General features: G+C 43.1%; 1 protein-coding gene across 2 annotated transcripts in view; it reads left to right on the top strand.

Moving 5' to 3' along the window:
- Positions 1–23,513, top strand: part of ASIC2 (acid sensing ion channel subunit 2) — a 514,307-nt gene that overhangs the window by 445,204 nt on the left and 45,590 nt on the right. For both annotated transcript variants that reach the window (XM_072111115.1, XM_072111114.1), the window contains exon 3: positions 10,212–10,339. In XM_072111115.1, the coding sequence (XP_071967216.1) occupies positions 10,212–10,339 (128 nt within the window). The remainder of the gene's footprint in view (positions 1–10,211; positions 10,340–23,513) is intronic.

Consider the following 23,513-nt stretch of genomic DNA (forward strand, 5'->3'; position numbering starts at 1 on the left):
TTTGTTGTGGAAGCCATGAAAACAACCCAAAATTCTGCCTGACACAGCTCGTTTGATAAGGGGACCATGTATGCCTACAGTTCATGCCAGACGCTGCTCTGGCTGCCAGTCTCCTTTCGAATACAGTTTAAAATAATAAACCTCATCCATAAAGCTCTGTATAATGCTGCACCCCCCTACCTCTCCTCTCTTATCTCAGTCTATCGCCCAACCCGTGCTCTTAGATCCGCCAGTGATCTTAGATCAACCTCTACCCTAGTGCGGACCTCCCACTCGCGTCTCCAAGACTTCTCTAGAGCTGCACCAATTCTATGGAATGCTCTGCCCCGGACTATCAGACTAATACCTAACCTCCAAAGTTTCAAACGTGCTCTTAAAACCCATTTCTTTAGGCAAGCCTATAACACTCATTAACTGCATGAAGTTTTAACTCTTCTACTAACCCGTCCTGTGTCGTCCTCCCATCTGTTATCCATCAACCAACAGGCACCAGACTTCTATGCAGTCCCATTCACCCTGGACCTGGTGACGGCTGAGTGGTTCAAGCGACAGCAATTCCATTTATTATATTTTGTTCTATTCCCTAAGAAGAATGGCTTGACCATTAAAAATTCTTTTACCTCGTGTTACCCCATCATCTTCATAAACCGTAAGCTCTGGCGAGCAGGGACCTCACTCCTGTTGTTCCATACAAATGTTGTGCTCTGTTACATTACATTTGTATTTGTTTCCTATGATTTGTAAAGCGCTACGGAATATGATGGCGCTATATAAATAAAGATTATTATTATTATTATTATGGAGGCAGTGAACTAGTAGTAGATTAAAGGTGCTGCACTTAAAACTATGTTAGTTGTATCTTGGGATGGAGCTGGCGCTCCGCTTCCAGGCGAGCTTTCGCCAATCCAAGCCCCTGTCTCTAGGCTACTCCCCAAACAGCACTTCTAAGAACCTTTTGTATAAGATCAAGTGTAGTAGCGTTCTTATAAGTTTGGGATATGGCGAGAGAGGGGAATGTAAACAGATGCGCAAGAAGCGCTGAAATAATATCGGTAAATGATAAAAGTTTGCCAGTATCTTTTCTGGATTACACAGCAGGGTGGCGAGAAAGTTAACAAGTTTGATGTGGAATGCCCTGTAATAGCTCTTGGGCGGTGTGCCTTTTATCGCCTAGGCTCAGCAGTTTCAGCACCGCCTGCTGTCGCTTAGCGACGGCACTGCTGCTGTGCCTAGAGCTACCGACTGATGGCGCCATGGCCACGGATGGTAATTCGGAGGAGGAGGAGGTGGAGGAGGGGTGGGAGGAGGTATAGTAGGCCTTTGAGACCTGGACCGAGGTAGGCCCCGCAATCCTCTGCGTCGGCAGTATATCACCAGCCCCAGGGTCAGACTCGGTCCCAGCGTGCACCAAGTTAAGTGTAGTAGCGTTCTTATAAGTTTGGGATATGGCGGGTGAGGGGAATGTAAACAGATGCGCAAGAAGCGCTGAAATAATATTGGTAAATGATAAAAGTTTGCCAGTATATTTTGTGGATAACACAGCAGGGTGGCGACAAAGTTAACAAGATTGTTGTGGAAGCCATGAAAACAACCCAAAATTCTGCCTGACAAAGCTCGTTTGATAAGGGGACCATGTATGGAGGCAGTGAACTAGTAGTAGATTAAAGGTGCTGCAGTTAAAACTATGTTAGTTGGATCTTGGCATGGAGCTGGCGCTCCGCTGCCAGGCGAGCTTTCGCCAATCCAAGCCCGTGTCTCTAGGCTACTCCCCAAACAGCACTTCTAAGAACCTTTTGTATAAGATCAAGTGTAGTAGCGTTCTTATAAGTTTAGGATATGGCGGGTGAGGGGAATGTAAACAGAAGCGCAAGAAGCGCTGAAATAATATTGGTAAATGATAAAAGTTTGCCAGTATATTTTGTGGATAACACAGCTGGGTGGCGACAAAGTTAACAACTTTGATGTGGAATCCATGAAAACAACCCAAATTTCTGCCTGACACACCTCGTTTGATAAAGGGACGATGTATGGAGGCAGCTATATGGACGACTTTTGGAGGAAGCAATGGAGACAACGTGTGGAGGCTGCTATGGAGACAATTTAATTTGGATAGTGCCTGTATGTGGCAGTCCAAAAAAGTTTTCAAACCAGAGGAGCAGGTAGGTGGCCCTCCAGAAAAATGGAATAGATTGAGTGCCTGTATGTGGCAGTCCAAAAAAGTTTTCAAACCAGAGGAGCAGGTAGGTGGCCCTCCAGAAAAATGGAATAGATTGAGTGCCTGTATGTGGCAGTCCAAAAAAGTTTTCAAACCAGAGGAGCAGGTAGGTGGCCCTCCAGAAAAATGGAATAGATTGAGTGCCTGTATGTGGCAGTCCAAAAAAGTTTTCAAACCAGAGGAGCAGGTAGGTGGCCCTCCAGAAAAATGGAATAGATTGAGTGCCTGTATGTGGCAGTGCAAAAAAGTTTTCAAACCAGAGGAGCAGGTAGGTGGCCCTCCAGAAAAATGGAATAGATTGAGTGCCTGTATGTGGCAGTCCAAAAAAGTTTTCAAACCAGAGGAGCAGGTAGGTGGCCCTCCAGAAAAATTGAATAGATTGAGTGCCTGTATGAAGCACTCCCAAAAATTGTTTAAAACAGAGGACCGGGTCGGTGGCCCTCCAGAAAAATTAAATGCATAAAGTACTATAGGTAGAGCCAGTGGGCCCTGTCAAAAAATAGCCAGTTTCCTCTGCTTTACTGTACAAAGAGCAGGAGAAGGAGGAAAATGAGGAGGAGGAGGAGGAGTGGATAAATTATTCAGGTTGAGCTTCCTTCACCTGCTGGAGATTGGAAATTAGGAGAAATCCATGCTTTATTCATCTTGATAAGCGTCAGCCTGTCAGCGCTGTCAGTCGACAGGTGTGTACGCTTATCGGTGATGATGCCACCAGCTGCACTGAAAACCCGCTCGGACAAGACGCTAGCGGCAGGGCAGGCAAGAACCTCCAAGGCGTACAGCGCCAGTTCGTGCCACATGTCCAGCTTTGAAACCCAGTAGTTGTAGGGAGCTGTGTGATCATTTAGGACGATGGTATGGTCAGCTGCGTACTCCCTCACCATCTTTCTGTAAAGATCAGCCCTACTCTGCCGAGACTGGGGACAGGTGACAGTGTCTTGCTGGGGTGACATAAAGCTGGCAAAAGCCTTGTAAAGCGTACCCTTGCCAGTGCTGGACAAGCTGCCTGCTCGCCTACTCTCCCTCGCTACTTGTCCCGCAGAACTACGCACTCTGCCGCTAGCGCTGTCAGAAGGGAAATACTGTTTCAGCTTGTGCACCAGGGCCTGCTGGTATTCATGCATTCTCACACTCCTTTCCTCTCCAGGGATGAGAGTGGAAAGATTTTGCTTGTACCGTGGGTCCAGGAGAGTGAACACCCAGTAATCGGTGCTGGAATAAATTCTTTGAACGCGAGGGTCACGGGATATGCAGCCTAGCATGAAATCTGCCATATGCGCCAGAGTACCAACGCGTAAGAATTCACTCCCCTCACTGGCCTGACTGTCCATTTCCTCCTCCTCCAACTCCTCCAATTCCTCTTCTTCTGCCCATACACGCTCAACAGTGAAGGACTCAACAATGGTCCCCTCTTGTGTCTCGCCAACATTCTCCTCCTCTTCCTCCTCCACCTCCACCGATATGCGCTGAGAAACAGACCTAAGGGTGCTTTGGCTATCAACAAGGGAATCTTCTTCCCCCGTCTCTTGTGAGGAGCGCAAAGCTTCCGACTTCATGCTGACCAGAGAGTTTTTCAACAGGCCAAGCAGCGGGATGGTGAGGCTGATGATGGCGGCATCGCCACTGACCATCTGTGTTGACTCCTCAAAGTTACTCAGCACCTGACAGATATCAGACATCCACGTCCACTCCTCATTGTAGACTTGAGGAAGCTGACTGACCTGACTACCAGTTCTGGTGGAAGTTGACATCTGGCAGTCTACAATCGCTTGGCGCTGCTGGTAAACTCTGGATAACATGGTCAGTGTTGAATTCCACCTCGTGGGCACGTCGCACAACAGTCGGTGAGCGGGCAGTTGGAGGCGGCGCTGCGCTGCCCTGAGAGTGGCAGCATCTGTGCTGGACTTCCTGAAATGCGCACAGATGCGGCGCACCTTCGTGAGCAAATCAGACAGATTGGGGTATGTCTTGAGGAAACGCTGAACTATCAGATTTAACACATGGGCCAGGCATGGCACATGTGTCAGTCTGCCGAGTTGCAGAGCCGCCACCAGGTTACGGCCGTTGTCACACACAACCATGCCTGGCTTCAGGTTCAGCGGTGCCAGCCACAGATCAGTCTGCGCCGTGATGCCCTGTAATAGTTCTTGGGCGGTGTGCCTTTTATCGCCTAGGCTCAGCAGTTTGAGCACCGCCTGCTGTCGCTTAGCGACGGCACTGCTGCTGTGCCTAGAGCTACCGACTGATGGCGCCATGCCCATGGATGGTCGTTCGGAGGAGGAGGTGGAGGAGGGGTGGGAGGAGGAGGAGGCATAGTAGGCCTCAAACACCTGGACCGAGGTAGGCCCCGCAATCCTCGGCGTCGGCAGTATATGACCAGCCGCAGGGTCACACTCGGTCCCAGCCTCCACCAAGTTAACCCAATGTGCCGTCAGATATATATAGTGGCCCTGCCCGGCAGCACTCGTCCACGTGTCCGTGGTCAGGTGGACCTTGTCAGAAACGGCGTTGGTCAGGGCACGGATTATGTTGTCTGACACGTGCTGGTGCAGGGCTGGGACGGCACATCGGGAAAAGTAGTGGCGGCTGGGGACCGAATACCGAGGGGCGGCCGCCGCCATGAGGCTGCGAAAGGCCTCGGTCTCTACTAGCCTATAGGGCAGCATCTCCAGGCTTAGCAATCTGGAGATGTGCACATTAAGGGCTTGGGCGTGCGGGTGGGTTGCACTATATTTGCGTTTCCGCTCCAGCGTCTGGGGTATGGAGAGCTGAACGCTGGTGGATGCTGTGGAGGATCGTGGAGGCGACGATGGGGTTTTTGTGGCAGGGTCCTGGGTAGGGGGCTGACTATCACCTGACACAGGGGAAGGAGCAGTGGTGTGCACGGCCGGAGGTGAACGCGCTTGTTGCCACTGAGTGGGGTGTTTAGCATTCATATGCCTGCGCATACTGGTGGTAGTTAAGCTAGTAGTGGTGGAACCCCTGCTGAACCTGGTTTGGCAAATGTGGCACACCACAGTCCGTCGGTCATCCGGTGTTTCCTTAAAGAACCTCCAGACTTCTGAAAATCTAGCCCTCGCCGCAGGAGCCCTCGCCACGGGAGCTTCACTAGTTGACACATTTGGCGCTGATGCACCAGCTCTGGCCCTGCCTCTCCGTCTGGCCCCACCACTGCCTCTTCCAACCTGTTCTGGTCGAGGACTCTCCTCCGTCTCAGAAGCACTGTGTTCACCCGGCCTCTCAACCCAGCTTGGGTCTGTCACCTCATCATCCTCCGATCCCTCAGTCTGCTCCCCCCTCGGACTTCCTGCCCTGACAACAACTTCCCCACTGTCTGACAACCGTGTCTCCTCATCGTCGGACACCTCTTTACACACTTCTTCCAGTAAGTCAACAAGGTCATCATCACCCACAGACTGCGACTGGTGGAAAACCTGGGCATCGGAAAATTGCTCATCAGCAACCGGATGTTGTAAGTAAGTGGTTTGTGACTGTGGGAAGGGTCCAGAAAACAGTTCCTCAGAGTATGCCGGTTCAAATGGCAAATTTTGCTGGGAGGGGGCAGACTGGGGGGGAGGAGGCTGAGGTGCAGGAGCTGGAGGAGTGCCGATTTCGGTGACATGGGTGGACCGCGTGGAAGACTGACTGGTGGACAAATTGCTCGAAGCATTGTCGGCAATCCACGACATCACCTGTTCGCACTGTTCTGGCCTCAACAGTGCTCTACCACGAGTCCCAGTAACTTCAGACATGAACCTAAGGAGTGTAGCTCTGCGGCGTTCCCCTGCTCCCTCATAAGCAGGTGGTGTCTCACCCCGCCCAGGACCACGGCCTCTGACCCCTGCAGTAGTTGGACGCCCACGTCCCCGCCCTCGTCCTCTACCCCTAGCCCTCGGGTTAAACATTTTGAAAATGAGAGTTATAACTTTAAATTTTTTTTTAACTTTTTTTTGTGTTTTTTTTTTTTTGTGTGTTTTTTAGTTTTTAAAACCAAACGATGCTATCCTATTGCTATGGCTATTTTCTAGCCAAGTATGAAAGCACACTGCTATGCCAGATGAGATGACGCTGAGTTATGAAAAAAATAAAAGTAAAATAAAAAAGGAAATGGCAGACTGTGCCTAATTGAAATACAACCCCGGGCCCTAATAAATTTTCCCACTTCGGTCTTTGCGATGGATATGTGCGTCACTAAAACACAGTGGTCGCAAGTCTGACTCCAAATTGCTCACAATTTACTAGTAGATGCACTGCAACAACTACAGCCACCAGCAGATCAACCAGAAATCAAATATATATAACGCTACTGTAGGCGTAATTAAGCCGTTTGTATTCTCCTATGGCTATTTTCTAGCCAAGTATTACAGCACACTACTATGCCAGATGAGATGACGCTGAGTTATGAAAAAAATAAACGTAAAATAAAAAAGGAAATGGCAGACTGTGCCTAATTGAAATACAACCCCGGGCCCTAATAAATTTTCCCACTTCGGTCTTTGCGATGGATATGTGCGTCACTAAAACACAGTGGTCGCAAGTCTGACTCCAAATTGCTCACAATTTACTAGTAGATGCACTGCAACAACTACAGCCACCAGCAGATCAACCAGAAATCAAATATATATAACGCTACTGTAGGCGTAATTAAGCCGTTTGTATTCTCCTATGGCTATTTTCTAGCCAAGTATTACAGCACACTACTATGCCAGATGAGATGACACTGAGTTATTAAAACAATAAACGTAAAATAAAAAGAAACTGGCAGACTGTGCCTAATTCTACTCAAACCCCTAATAAATTTTCCCACTTTGGTGTTTGAGGTGGATATGTGTGTCACTAAGAGCTAAACACAACGGTAGCAAGTCCCCCTGCAAATTCCTCACAATATGGTACTAGCTGCAAATAAAAAAAAAAAAAAATTATAACGTTATTGTAGCCCTAAGAAGGGCTGTTGGGTTCTTTTAGAATCACTCCTGCCTAACAGTAAGCTAATAGAACACCCTAACGCTTTCCCTGACCAGCAGCAGCTCTCTCCCTAGCGGCATCCAGACAGAGAATGATCCGAGCAGCGCGGGCAGCGGCTAGTCTATCCCAGGGTCACCTGATCTGGCCAGCCAACCACTGCTATCTACGTGTAAGGGTACCACGTCATGCTGGGTGGAGTGCAGAGTCTCCTGGCTTGTGATTGGCTCTGTTTCTGGCCGCCAAAAAGCAAAACGGCGGGAGCTGCCATTTTCTCGAGCGGGCGAAATACTCGTCCGAGCAACGAGCAGTTACGAGTACGCTAATGCTCGATCGAGCATCAAGCTCGGACGAGTATGTTCGCTCATCTCTAGTAAACACTAATGCACACTATCCATTAATATGGGGCACAGGCCGACCCCCATTATTGTAATCACAGAGGGTCACAGTCGTTGGACCACATTTAATCAGATGGGTTGAGATACGTGGGGCACAGCTCCTTTAATAGGCACAACCCAACATAAAGCTCCATTTTTTCAATGCAGTAAGTAAAGTGCTATGTGTATCTTATATATATATATATATATATCTATGTATGGCGCAGGGACCAGGTAAGTAAATGTGCCCTATAGTGTCTCTTCCACCAAATAACCAGCAGTACACTACTATTTCACCTAAATCCCCGACACCCCGTCCGTAGGAGCCCCTATGCATGTTTGTCTAACCGGTGTCGATTTGTTATTGTCACTATGGTTTTTCACACTGCAATCATTTTGACCTTATGCAATGTAATGTGGTATTGTTAACCTGTACTGTGCCGTATCACAATGTCCTTTAACTATGTTTGTATGCAACCTAGCAACCTGTAAGAACGTGCCTCTTGTAGTGTATGTATGTAACTGTAATGTTAAGCCTCTCTCTAATTGTGTGTAACAAGTGTCGGAACACTGTGGACAAAAGAATTTCCCCACAGGGGATCAATAAAGTACTATCGTATCATACATAATAACTAAGATGTCTTCCTCAAAAAGACGCTGTGTGCGTTGGGAAGCAGCCGTAGCATTCAGCAGGACTGAGCAATAAGGCCAAGCTGTTGGAGGCATTCAGCTTCATCTTTCCAGTGAATACAAATGTTATTGGCCCATTGCCCCAGCGCTCCCTGGACTTTTCTTTGACTAGGTTTGTCTTGTAATCCTATCAAACGCTCATTGTTGTTGCCGGGATGAGAACCTGTAGGTCCCCTGATGTGCAGCATCCTGTCTACTAACTGTATTTAGTTTCCCCAATGAGTTAATATCTCTTCCGATCTTGTCACTTCACTTATTAAAAGGGCTGAACCTTATTTCTCCAGTCTCTTTTCATCTCCTAGTCCCCTTTGCTTTCTGAAAACAGCTTACAAGAAATGAGTCTTGTATTATGTACCTGGAGAAATCTCAGAAAGAAGACACAAGAAAAAGTATGCTAGGAAATCCTTTGTGGCGAGGTTATTATGTAACATATTCTTTTCCAACATCCCAAGTACAGTAACCAACATAGGAAATAAGGTGAAGCAGGGTTCTTTGCTGACAAATAAAATTTAGATTAAGAAATAGTCAAATAGTCAGACCTGCTCCTGGTTCCTGTTGGCACATCGGGAATAATGTGATTAAAAAAGGCCCCAAAGCAATAATACAGGAGTGATACAGTAATGTCAGGCTACATGCACATGACCAAGTGCAATATACAACAATGCCCATTCACCAAACAATGTCCAGGCCTCACCAAGCCGCGACCATGAATGATAAATGAATGGGGTCCGTGAGCTAGCCGCAATCTGTGCAGATAGCTCACAGCCCAAATACGGTCGCATGAGGCCTTAGTACAATTTCAGACAGACTGGTGACTTTACTGAAAAAAGTGCGGTTGTTAGTGATATAGAACCACACTAACTAACAAGACTGCGATCATTGACAAAAGACGTCAGCGGATATGGGTCCTGAGTCTGCAGCGAGTCTTTTGACGTCAATGTAGTTTTCTTCTGCTCCTGCCCTATTTGCTACTCCTAGAGAGTACACGCGGTCCCCTACTTAAGAACACCCGACTTACAGAACACCCTAGTTACAAATGGACCTCTGGATATTGGTAGTTTACTCTACTTAGCCTTACATTACAATAAACAAGTATAACAGTTATCACAGGAGTCTGCAATGAAGCTTTATTGTTAATCCTGTTTCTTATGACAATCCAACATTTTTAAAATCCATTTGTTACAGAGACCAAAAAATATTTGGCTGGGGTTACAATTATAAAATATACAGTTCCGACTTACGTACAAACTTAAGAACAAACCTATAGAACCTTTCTTGCACGTTACCCAGGGACTTACTGTACTGCTTCTTCCTTCTCCAATCTTCACAGCATTGTGCTGAAGCATAGTGATGCAGAGCTGGCCCTAGAGACCGCAGGCTTTACAGACCGCAGGCTCTACAGACCGCATGCTCTACAGCCCACAGGCTCTACAGACCACAGGCTCTACAGACCGCAGGCTCTACAGACCCGGTGGCAGGGGCGTTGCTAGGGTAGCAAAAGATTCGGGGCACGGGCCCCAATGCATATGTACAAATTTTCTGAAGTGTCCACTGCCGTACATAACCCCCTTACATGTTATTGCACCAACAATAACTGCACCTATACAGTTACAGGAAACACAGGAAAAATTCCTACCTATTCCATTCACTGAATGCGGGTGACATGTCCTCGCATTATACCTGTTCTCTATCTTCTCCATCATGCCTGGCATATCCATATCTCCACTTTCGGACACACACCGTCCCAGTGTGGTTTACCACAAACAGATCTTATGTTATTCAGTTTCCTCTTGTTTACAGCCAACCATCTACCAGGGCTTTAAATTCATATTTAGGTAGACTTAAAATATCCCTCTTGGTGAATTGGTTTATATAAAGCCTGTATGGAATAATTATGATAAACTATTCTATCTCTACTGTATGGAGCAGTGACATCTCATCACTTTTATCTCTGCTTCTTTCTGCAGAAGAAACCACATTCGAGGCAGGAGTGAAGGTTCAAATACACAGCCAGTCCGAGCCGCCATTCATCCAGGAGTTGGGGTTCGGAGTGGCCCCTGGATTCCAGACCTTTGTGGCAACTCAAGAACAGAGGGTAGGTGAAGTGAATTTTGTTTCCTGTACTTGAGTGACATAAAGGCAAAGTCATCTGCACAGAAAACAGAGGAGAGAGGAAATCACTAGGATTTGGTGAAAGATATACAGAAAAGCCTCCTGAGCTGCAGCCACTTAAATCCATACAGAGCAATGACAACAAGGGATCACGAACTGACACCGAGCGTATTAGCTCTTGGGATGTAGATGGGAGGATCATGGCTCTTTTTTCGGTTGGCTAGAGATACTGCTAGTGAGAAATTATATAGCAAAGTTTAATGAGCCTCCAGTCCAGAAATCAGGGGAGCTCCATCATGTCTACATTAGGATGTCATCACTCCTTGCACCGTGTAAATGACTTAAAAATGAATGTTGTCTATTGCTGATTGATGTACTTATGGAGACGGAGAGGTGCTGGCCGGGGAGAAATTTCTAGGTGAATGTTCCTGTATCCGCCTTAGTAATGAGGCCGCAAAATTAATTTTTGATTGATGCACTTCGCCCACGCTCTAGAGTCAGATGGGGATAAAGTAGAAAACCTTGGATTATACATGTCATAGCATAAAAAGCAAACTGACCTGGTTGAAAATAAAAGGTTCCTTCATATTACAATATATATATATATATATATATATATATATATATATATATATATATATTGCTTTCAACAAAATGAATGTTAAAAAAGGATCGATCTGAATACAACTTTTTTTTTACTATTGTTTTCATCCATACTTCTTTCTGACATTCTCCAAGATCTTTGCATTTCTACATGATAAATTCGTGCCAGAAAATCAAAATTTGCTGTTGATTCATTACTCCCAAGTTACAGGATTGGGGATTACTGTCTGATCTGTAAGGATCTGACCAATTGCAACCCAACAGCAATCACAACATTGAGGGTCCTGTTCCCACTAATTGATGTAGCGGCAGATTGAGCATTTATTCTGATGCTCTATTTAATGTCTATAGGAAATAGCTGTGCACAGCATTTGGCTCCTCTGGTGCTCTTATGCATCCTCTATAAGTGTGATGGAGATAGATAAATGTTGATCTCTAATTCCTTGAACTAGAATAGATATGAAGTATCATGATGTATGCTCAGCTTGCCAGTCCATCATTTAGGGGGAACTAGTCCACCACTAGTTGACCCCCCACCATCCATATTGTTGTCACCCATACAATGGAAAGTATCCAGTATCTGTGGAAAAATCCATAAGACTTGGGGTGGTTTCACACTAACGTATGCCCGCCCGGCTGTACCTGGGTGGGCATATGGGATAGGCGCTGGAGAGAAGGAGAGGTGAAGGCTGCGCACCCCTCCGCTCTCCTTTGGGATGCACGGCGCACGACCACACAGACAGGAACAGATGGAACATGTTCTATCATTTTCCTCATGTATGAAGCCGTAAAGTGCCACGTGTGTGGCACCATACTGCCGCCCGGAGATTATTGCCGTTTGTGGGGACGTATATTTGTACCCATGATGGTCGAATGAATGATGAATGCACCCTTAGTGTTCACTAACTTTTCAATAAACTTTGCAAAAGCATTATCAGTAGCACAAATGGATACCACAGGCATTTGTTTAAGCCCATTGAAAAATGGGAAATAGTTTGTGTTCATAAGGAGACGGATTTTTTTCCATAAAAGTTGCACTCCACTGCTCCACTGGTCCACTTTCCTCAGTGGAGTAGAACCGCAATGCCAAGCATAATGCATAAACAGGTATGGCAGTGTTTCTGAAGACAATAGTTATGTTTTTCTGCTCCGGAAAATTAACTATGCGGAGGATTTGTTTGGTCATTGTTCTTACCTGATCCAGCAATTTCCTTTAAGACTAGATAGAACTTAATTTGTAAATAATAATGACAAAAAAACAAACTTGTGTATCAGGGTCACCTCCACCACCGCCAGATTAATGAAACCTGGTGTATGATATAGTTTGTCCTCTACTTAGCCTGTTTGTATGAATAATGGACAGAATAATTAAGACTAATCTTTGGCACAGAGAACGCTAAAAGGGTTGTAGCCTTCAATTTCTGAACAGCAAGATGTTCCATTGTAGTGGAATTGAAGAAGGCTGTAGGGACCCACTTGGGCCCTCTTACAAAGGATTTAAATGAAATTTCTAGTACTTAACATATTGTATTCTGAAGCAATGTTTACTTGTGCTGTTATATACATGCAGCGCAGTGATAGTGTCCTATAATATAAGTATATTCACAAAATGGCTTATTACCCTCTTTTGGGGCTCAAGTCTTCCTTGTCTCGGTTTGGTTGTTTGTGAACAGATTTTCTTATCTGTCCGTGAAATTGTCAATACCTTGTGTGAAAAACAGAAAAGTAAATCCAAGACAATGATAGCATTAGTTCTGCTTCTTTGCAACCTACAAAGCATAAAACAGAGGTGCAGGGATCGGGCCACACTCTTAAAACGTGTTCCGTTATTTCATTGGCATTCATCCACAGTTCCTGGATCTTTCCTTTACTTTTGGTCTTAACCCCTTAAGGACGGAGGGTTTTTCGCCTCATTTCTGGCTCTCCAACTTCAAAAATCCCTAACTTTTTCATTTTTCCGTGTACAGACCTGTGTGAGGGCTTATTTTGTGCGTAACGAATTTTACTTTCCCACAATGTTATTTATTTTAACATGCCGTGTACTGCGAAGCTGAAAAAAAATTCCAAATGTGGAAAAATTGAAAAAAAAACGCACGTGCGTCACGTTCTTGTGGGCTCAGTTTTTACGACTTTCACTCTTCGCTCCAAATAACATGCCTACTTTATTCTTTGGTTCGGTGCGATCGCGGTGATACCAAATTTATACAGGTTTTATTGTGTTTTAATACATTTTCAAAAATTAAACGAATGTGTACAAAAAAGAAAAATTTTTTTTTGCCATCTTCTGACGCTAATAACTTTTTCATACTTTGGCGCACGGAGATGTGTGAGGGGTCATTTTTTGCGAAATGAGGCGACGTTTTCATTGCTACCATTTTGAGGTCTGTGCGACATTTTGATCATTTTTTATTTCATTTTTTATGTTATGTAAAAAGGTGTAAAAGTCGCATTTCGGACATTTGGGCGCCATTTCCCGCCTCGGAGGTCACCGCCGGCCGTAACCGTTTTTATATTTTGATAGATCGGGCATTTTGGGACGCGGCGATACCTAATATGTTTGTGATTTTTACTGTTTGTTATGTTTTATATCCGTTCTAGGGAAAGGGGGGTGATTTGAACTTTTAATATTTTATTGATTTTTTTTATTTTTTAAACTTTTTTTTTTCTTTTTTTTTTCACTATCTTTTAGACCATCTAGGGTACATTAACCCTAGATGGTCAGATCGCTGCTACCATATACTGCAATACTACAGTATTGCAATATATGGCATTTTTGCAGCACATTCATTACAATGAGCCACTGGCTCATTGTAACGAATATGCAGCTGCCAGATAGCCTCGTGTCAAAAAAAGACACGAGGCTACCATGGCAACCGATCGCCGCCCCCCGATGACGTTCGGGGGCGTGGCGATCGAAAAAAAGATGGCGGCGCCCGCGCGCCGCCGTCTTTTAAACGCCGCCGGCGACTTTGCCGGCGGCGTTTAGGGGGTTAATAGCCGCGATCGGTGCAGGCACCGACCGCGGTTATTAGCGGTGGGGGTTTTGTGCAAAATGCAAAAACCCCCACCTCTGTATGAAGAGGACTCAGCCCGTGAGCCCTCTTCATACATCCCTTATACCTCTGCGCCGTAGAGCTACGGCGCAGAGCGTTAAGGGGTTAAAGCCTGGTTGTTAACAAATGGAAAATAGGGGTTATTTATCTTTTTGCCAGCTCCTTGCGACAGTTCTATGGGGATTATTTATCTTTGGTTTTTCCGGGCTTTTTTGCCTAAAAAGGTCTCAAAGGGGGTCATTTATCATATCTCTGTTTGTTTTTGGCTAGTCATTTTTCTGTCTGCTTCTTTGGTAATTTATCAATCTCACTTTGTCCTTGAGTTAAATGGGGGATTTTTGTAAGACCTCATTTTGAGACATTTTTTTCAAATGTCGCACAAATGTCTCAAGACACTTCTTTTCATTCTCTAAGTTTTCCTTAGATATGGTTTTGTCTGGAGTTTTTTGCGTCAAAAAATATCCCAAATTTTAGACAATTTGAATTGATAAATGTCATTTGCGACATTTAGCACATCTGGAATAGAAGATAAACCTCTCTTACTGACGAAAAACAAATGTCCGGCAAACATTTCAAAATGTCCCCAAAAAGTCACAAAAATTGCAAAGTGGCAAAAATGTCTTCTATAAGACAGAAAAAAACATGAAGAAAAATAAAGATAAATGACCCCCAAAGAGTCGCATCAAGGTTTTGGGGGACTTTCACTGCTAAAAAGTCTCATAGGACTATTTACACCTCTTAATCAATCTGATGTGAACATAGAACTACAGCTAGTGCAACATTGTGCAAAGCCAGATTCATGACTTGGGACTTTTAAGAGAGTTGCTTAAAAGTTATATAGTCACCTCAGCACATTTTGCTACTGTTTTGCAACTTTTTGAATAAAAAATCCCATACAGCAAGTAGAACAGAATAGCATTTATTAAAGGACCAAAGCCACTTTAATGATTCTGATGGGCAGTGGATATCCAAAAACTAGGAGATGCCTAATGATAAATAATTTACTTTGTTTGATAAATGTTCTTATGCTCTACTTGCTGTCTCAGATTTTTAATTTAGAAAGTCTCATAAAAGTCACAAATTGAATAAAAAAAGTCCCAGCACTTACAATGGCAGTTACAGGTGGCCAGGACTGGATGTGACTGGATGTGACTTTATATATGACTTTTTGCAAAGTCCATGAACCTGGCTTAACTAGACTTTGCACTAGCAGTAGATCCATATTTACGCCAGTATAGGGTGACTTTTTAGCAGTGAAAAGTCCAAAATAATCATATTGTATAATTATATAATCCATTTTTTATGCTAAATCAATGATAAATAACCCCAAATGTCTGCATCAGATGACTTGGAAGCAGTTCCCAGGTGAGCAAAATATTGACTAATTGAACTAAATACTTCAGCACATCTATGCGACTGAATGAAAAGTAAGAACTCAAAACGAGGTAAGCATTAGTCTACTTATCTTAGTGGAGGTACCTCAGATGGCTTTCAGATACACTGCTTACTGCAGGAGAAAGAAGCAGAAAAAAAGATCAAGCTGCTTGTGATGAGCAAAATGGATGAGGTGACTCCTGCCGCTAAGTCTTCTAAAATTTGCTCAAAAAAGGCTAATAATAGCAACACATAAGGACAACAAAGACATGCACACATTTTTAGAGGCTTCCCCATTGACTAATGCAATGGTATTTACATCACAACGTAATAGTTCAAAATCTACAAGTTTCAGCACAAGTTATAAGTTTGTACAAAAATCTACTCTCATTAAAAAGGTTATAAATGAACTTTTTACACATCATCAGTGACTTAACTGGTCTGGAGTTCAGTTCTTACATACTGCACATCTGATGGCTGCACAATGAGGCGAAACATTTAATAGCTGATAAAATCCCACACTGTGTCAGGGGCATCAGTAGTGAGCCCATAGGCCAGGTATCATCCTGCTGCTACAGAGTGACCCCAGTGATTTATTACTATAGTCAATGTGTATGGGGATATAATGGATACTCTGCACTACCCTGATGTATAGTAACCTGCTGGATATGTGACACAGTGGATGTTGTATTACATTCATAAAATACATATTGCTACCAGGTTATGTCCTCTTGGATTTGAATATTCATCGCGACATTGATAATGCATAGGATATATTGCTTTCTTCTTCTCTTATACTTCTGGCCAACATTGTGGGCTATTTCATAATGTTTTTAACCTGTCATGAACCAGGGTGTTTTATAAATCGTTATAAATATGTTGCTATTGTTATGTAAATGTAAATGGTTTGTTTAATGCATCTTTTATACATTTAGGAAAGTAGTTAATGACAAATGTAATCATCCAATGTATCAAGGAACAACTGAGCAGAGTGTATTGCTCAGACTCATGAATTGCAGGTTGTATACTGTTTTCAGTTTTTATTTTATTGCTCTTCTTATTTTTAATTGTAGGGATGATGCCATTTATTTTATGCAGCTCTATATTAGTAGCCATAATATATTCTGCATATGCCTGTTCTAATAAATCAGCTTCTGTTTTCTCTCATTTACATTAACTACTATAGTCTCGCAGTAGTAGTATGCAGTAGTTCATAAAAATGTAGAAAACGCTCAATGTCAGTTACAAAGTAGAAATGAAGGTGATTGGTTGTAGCATTCATCATGATGATCTGCAACATTCAATGCAATTCTTGCATGTGCTAAGGCTGGGGAGAAATTTGGAGATTACTGCAAAAGAAACCTGCGGTTGAGGTACTCCACTGCCTCCCCACGGATTTAGGACCTGTGCCCACAGCCCAGTCACATGCAGCTTGCTTTCCAGGAGGACACCCCAATTGATAGGTTAGCCATTGACTCCCAGGTTTTTGCACATGTGAAAGCAGGTAACATTGAGCTGATTTGACAAACAAGGCATCCAGCCAAATTAACTCACCCAAAATAAATACTTCATAAATAAACTATTATTCAAAACCATTTCCCTAATATGAAACTCATCTGAAGTGAGTCCAATCACAGTAAGTGAGTCCTGCACTGCCCTGGCTCCCTGTTCCTGATTGACAGGTCTCACTGCTATCACATGCTGATGCTGTTGAACCAGTACCATAGACAATGCCTTGCTGGAACCTTGAGAGAGAGACCTCTGTGAGGATGAAGAGGGAGGGTTGAGAGTGACATTGGTTGTTTGTGACTCAGCTTTGCTACATAATTAAAGAGAACCTGTCACCTGTGAACCCCCCCCCCCCTTTTCACAAACCACACACAGTACCTTTTAGATGTCTTTATACATGTAACAACAATGCCTTTTTCCTGACATTAGAGTCACCATTCTTCTATAAAAGACTTTTATTGATGTCCTTTGTTCCAGGCATGCAGATGGACGGCTCCAGTAAACAAGCTACTCTCCCTTCCTTACTGACACTGATACTGCTAACCTAAATAAGGAGAGTTCCTGAGGGTGGGGCGAGTAGGAGGTGAATGAGACATTGACTTTGTGTTACTTGGCTCTGCTATATCATTAACCGTTCCATTTGGATGGTGAGGATATTAGAGAAGCTGACTGGTGTTAGAGACACTTGCTCCTCACCCATCCCTCAGGAATTCTCTCCAGCCATGTTATCAGAGTCAGTGAGGAGGGCAAAGTAGCTTGACTGTATTCTGCAGCTCCCCGCCTCACTGACTAGAACAGAAGACATCAATAAATGTCATTTTTAGAAGAATAGTGGCATGAACAGATGCATCAGTGGAACATGTATAAAGTCATCTAAAAGGTACTGTGTGTGGTTTGGGTGTTTAGGTTGCTCCCGATAGTTCAGCCCTGATAATTAAGTTAAGTTGGTTGGGTGTTAGCCTGGTGGAACATGGAGGTGGTTGGTCTGTGAAAGATGGACCGTGCACAGACCTGACCACATTGTATTTAGTGCATTATAGGGAAGGGATACATATATATAAACAGCAGCACCAACCTGTAATCATGTGGAGCCCCTGATTACTAATTTATCCTTTATGCATATGTATATGTAGAATAACAGATTCAGATCAGAATCAGTTCCTGACTCTCTGGCTTCTCATGCTTGATATTAATAGTTATTTTTTTAACTGAAGAGTGAAGCAGTAATTTAGATAAAATAATTCCATGACGTGTTCTGGAGACTGAACTCGATCACCTTAGCAGCTGCATCACAATCGCGTTCCTTTTACAACATATTTATTGAAAATTCTCGCAGAGGACTCAGCCAGACCATTTCCCGAGCATTCAGCGTATGACTGAATGTTTCATTTTTGACATTTAATATTCTGGTTTTCACTTTATTTAGTTTAACAGATTCACTGTGTATAAAAAGCTTCCCCTGAGAAGGTTTTGGAATGAATTAATCCACATGAAAGCTTCAGTCTCCCGTCTCTGCCATACATTTTACAGTTTTGCAGTTTTCCCCATCCACTGTACATATTGCATATATCCAATGTCATGCTTACCGGGAAAACACAACAGAAAACATTCCATCAATTACTATGCGCGGCCTGTCGGCTCAGCAGCTCCCTTCCAGCTGACTAATTGCTGTGTTAACCAATTGATTTATCTGAAGGGTGGCGCTCACTGATCTGTGCTTAATAAAACGGAAGCTGGACACAGAGGAGACTTATAGGGAGACAGGTAAAAGTCACCCCCTGTCTGCTTCAATCTGATACACTTGGGCAGATCCTTCTAGAAAGACAGATCATCAGAGGTCACCCACTGTCATCCTTACACTGCCCATAGGCAGCGGGTTACACAAAGATAACAATTAACATTCACTCCCTTTTCAGCATGGTGCTTTCAGCTACAGAGATTTAGAAAAGTAAGTAAAAACCACAGTAAATTACTCTGATATTTCCAGTAATTAAGAATACACATATAGACATTACACATACATACACACAAATATGTACCTGTGGTGAATACAAATATAACAGAAATGAATGTACTGCACACATAAATATATACCAGCATATAATATAGCGGCAATAAATGTACTGTACAATAAGGCTGAGAGCAGAGATAGGCATCACTTATGGATTAAATCATCGCAGTTGCTTCCCTTTCCCTCTGTGTTGACCTGGTCCATGCTTGTCTGTATCCTGTGGGCTCTTCACAAGTGACAATTCTCCATCAGCTACACAACCTCACAATGACTTCTCCAAGCCCTCTCTACAGGATTTATCTATCTATGTCTCTATCCCTATTGATCTTACCTCACACATAAGCTGTTTTATGCTCATTGCCTATAGTACCAATCAAAGCTCAAAGCTCAATTTAATCAAAACAACAACCAATCACGGCTCAGCTTCTAACTGCCACAGCAGCAGCAGACAATGGCTTCTGTATATGGTGGTTAATACGTGTATTTTGGAAAGTGCATGGTCACAGTAATACCCCCAGCAGTCACAGTGATGCCCACAGTAGCTAGCAGTCAAAGTGATACCCACAGTAGCCACTAGTCACAGTGATTCCCCTAGTAGCCATAATTATAGGGACCAATTCATCAAACACAGTGATGCCTCCAATAGCCAGTAGTCACAGTGATGCTCCTAGTAGCCAGCAGTCACAGGGATGTCTCACAGTAGTCATCAGTCACATGGATGTCTCATGGTAGCCAGCAGTCATAGTGATGCCTCCAATAGCCAGTAGTCACAGTGATGCTCTCAATAGCCAGCAGTCACAGGGGTATCCCACAGTAGCTAGTGGTGACAGGTATGCCCCCCCCCTTAGTCAGAATTCGAAGCGATTCCCCACAGTGGCCAGTTGTCATAGAAATAGAAATATCCCAGTAGCCACAGTCACTGTACGGTAGCCAGCAGTAAAAGTACCTGCCCATGCTCCCATAGCCTCTCTGGTATCCTGCGGCTCCCTTCTTCCACTCTCCTTTGTAAAGACACTGGCAGTGTGGTGCATCATTGCACTGCTAGCATCTGAATGATGCTGGGCCGCGCCACTTCTGGATCCAATGTGCGCATGTCTTAAAGTGTAATGTTTGATACCCAGTAGTAACTGTATATATAAATATTTTGGAAGAGTAAGTGAGAAGGAGCCCAACACAGAGTTCTTAGAAAAAAAAGCTTCATAATTGTGATTTTCTGTGAAATACAAATACTTTCTAATAGACATGTCAAGCAAAGTGACAGGTCCTCCTTTATCTCCTCTGAGGCTTATGTATCCACCTTGATGCTTGTTCTCTCTTGCGGTTTTATTTGTTTCCCCTCCGTTGTGCTGCAGAAGCTTTTTCATTATGAAGCAGCAGCGCAGTAGGCCGTGCTATTGTTTGCAATGGAAATGAAAGTGAACACACTCCATTTGTTTACCCTATAAAGCAGAGTGCAAAAATCTCAGCTTAATAAAATAAGAAATAATCCACAGAGAACAATTCTATGTACTGATGGTTGAGAAGCTGCATTTTCTGTAACTCTTCCACATACGTCCTCTATCTGATTGCTGATAATGGAGGTCTATAATTTGTTGATTGGCTCCAAGGGCAGCCACCAGGGTTTTGCTTGACATCCCATCGCTACAAATTGCTGCTGCCTGTGGCCATGTATAAAGACATTACGGCTGTGGAGGTGAGTGGATTCTACCTCCTTACAGCCTTGTAAACCCATTCTGTCTTTCCTGGTTTTAAAACAAGCATTAAAGGTCAGAGTGAAGCCTTGGTCCTCAAGCACATCTTCTACACATTTCGGTACTGGCTCCTGTACATGGTCCTGCGCTATTAAACCTTCTGTAGTGCACTCTAATGTAATGCTGTCCTACTCTTCTAAGTTCAAGGGTTTTCTATGATAACTGTATTCAGGCTAAAAGCTTTGAGATGATGGCGGCCGTGTCCATCCACCTTTTGCCTTGTACACACGCAGACCAATAACTTATTTCGGTTCTGTAATAGAAAATAGCCAATATTTTCCCATTTAATGTCTGTAAGTGTAATGGCTTATTTGTTATTGTTGGCAAGTAACGTTTCTTCTTTTTTTCATTGAATACATAACACATTACATCCTTTTTTATCCGAATTTACATTCAGCAGTTAATGCTGGATGTGGGAATGTTTTTATATGACTCCGGGAGCTGGCTAAATGAAGGTTATTGCATGCATAAAAGAAAAGCAGTCATATTCCAATTGATAGGAAACATTACAGCTCTATATGCTCATTCTTTATAAAATCACTTATTTCCTCTTCACTCGTCTCCATATCTAACTTACACCAAACATCCTTCGACCTCCTGCTCAGAAGTGTATACACTGAGTGTATATCAGGGAATTATCCAATGAAGTCACTGTCCATATAAGACCAGTGACATCAATGGATGGAGAAAAACCCTTAAAGAGAACCCGTCAGGCAAAATACCCCCTAAACTAAATATATTTTCATTAACTGCCATTAGAAAGCATTGCCTCTATCCCTTCATTATCCCTCTACATGCCTGTAAACCTAAGCAATGAGGTCCTAAAGCTGTATGCAAATGACCTGTGAAATGTCCAATGAAGCATCAGCATATTCAAGCTGTCTAGCTTATTCATGAGTGGGAGGCACAGCCATACCCCCCAGTGCTTGACAGCCTGTATAATGGGGTAATGGCTCCTCCATGTGCTTCCTGGTGTTGGAGGCTATGCCCCTGCAGCCTGTGTGTGTGTGTATAGGACAGATACAACAGCTCCAGGCAGCCATGTTATAGAAGTCAGGTACTTGTGTAGCTGATGTCTGTGTCTCTGTGTATTAGGAGGATGCAGCATGTCAGCAGGTAAAGCACAGACACTAATATGCTTTACTATACATTACACACAGACATGAGTAGGGGGAGGAGAGGGGAGGGGTAACAGGGCTGACATCACTACCTCTGACCATGTGACCAGCCTAATTTACATAAAAAAGACAAGATGATTTTAGAATGATTGATGTATGAATTGACTAGATAAAGGATGTGATGGATCCTTGTGAGCTTCTCCAACAGGTAGTGGTGACAAAAATAGTGACAGAGACCTGATGACAGGTGTTCTTTAACATAGGCAGGCATTTACAGAGGCCTTATGCTAAAAGCAAGGATGCATTGTAGGACATTAGAAAATCAGATAATATAGTTCTCTAACGGAATCAGCAAATGTTTTAAAAATTGTTTAAAATATAGAAGATAATATAAACTAAAACATGTTAACAATCCATATTATAAAAAACAAGTCAAAAACAATAAAGGATTGCTGAATTCAAACTGTAAAACGAATACCATATATTATGCAACGTGTTTGCCATAAAAGTGCTGAATGGAATCAAGAAAAAGTAAACCTGCCTCACAAAACAAATAAAAAGCATACCAGCATATATTCAAAACAAATTTATTTTTTTAAATAGTGTTTTATATGGTACAAAATGAGTATTACACCAAAAAATTGTATATTTTACCTATTGTTTTCCTACTGTTTTCTTTGCCCCTGCCACAATTTTAAATATATAGCAAAACTGCATAGCACTCTTAGAAAGAGTTAAATAAATTGAGTTAAAAAGACAAGAAACAAAAAAGATTAAAATGTTGTTAACAAATTGTTAACAGTGAAGATTATTGTGCCATCACAGTTCAGAGCCTAATAGTAGAGAAAGTGGAAAAGTCCTGATGATTCACACTTGATGGATGCGTCCTACAAGCTCCATAAAGCATTGCATGTACCTCCTTCTGTCCTAGCACAACTATCTCATTTTTTGTGCAATCCTTTTTCTACAAAATATACATACATTAGACTCTATTCACAAATTGAAATGCCTTCTACCACCAGGATGAAAGATTGTACACCAAGCACACTGACATATTGGTGAGTGCCCCCTATGGCAGAATGTACTCTTCATTCAGCTTTTTATCCCCTTGTTTTTAATCAAAAAAGAAGGATTTAAAATTATGCAAATGAGCCTGAGGGGCTCCAGGCTCCATTAACACCAATGAAGCCTGGAGCCCCTCAGGCTTGTTTGCATAATTCTAAAAGCCTTTTTTTGTACAAACCATGGCATAAGCAGTCAATAGAATAGTAGACCCTTCCAGAGGGGGCACACACCAGTATGTCAGTGTGCTTGGTGTACAATCCTTCATCCTGGTGGTAGATGTTCTTTAAAGAATTTAAAAGCTTACAGGTGGTTTTTACAGGTTTTGTGGTGCTGTCGGTTTAGTCGTTACACAGCTCTGCTTGGAGGCTAGACTCTTTATTTGAGATCAGAGAGGATTAGTTTAGAAGGATTTGGAGCCCAGGGCAGCACATGAAGAGGACACCATTGGGTACTTCCAATTTCAGTGCCTGAAGTAGTAAAAATTCTTTTACATAAACTTTACATATATTTACATTAAGGTAGGGGACGGGTCGATTTAGGGATTGTTGTATTAAAAGAGAAATCTTTCAGTCCTTTTAATAAATGATAATCATGCAGAATCTTTTAGAATCACACTACCGCCTGCATATGTATCATGCTAAAATTAGTTATTTTCACTTAGTATTAATATTCC

This window comes from Engystomops pustulosus, chromosome 6, assembly GCF_040894005.1.
Source record: "Engystomops pustulosus chromosome 6, aEngPut4.maternal, whole genome shotgun sequence".
In the NCBI taxonomy this organism is placed as follows: domain Eukaryota; kingdom Metazoa; phylum Chordata; class Amphibia; order Anura; family Leptodactylidae; genus Engystomops; species Engystomops pustulosus.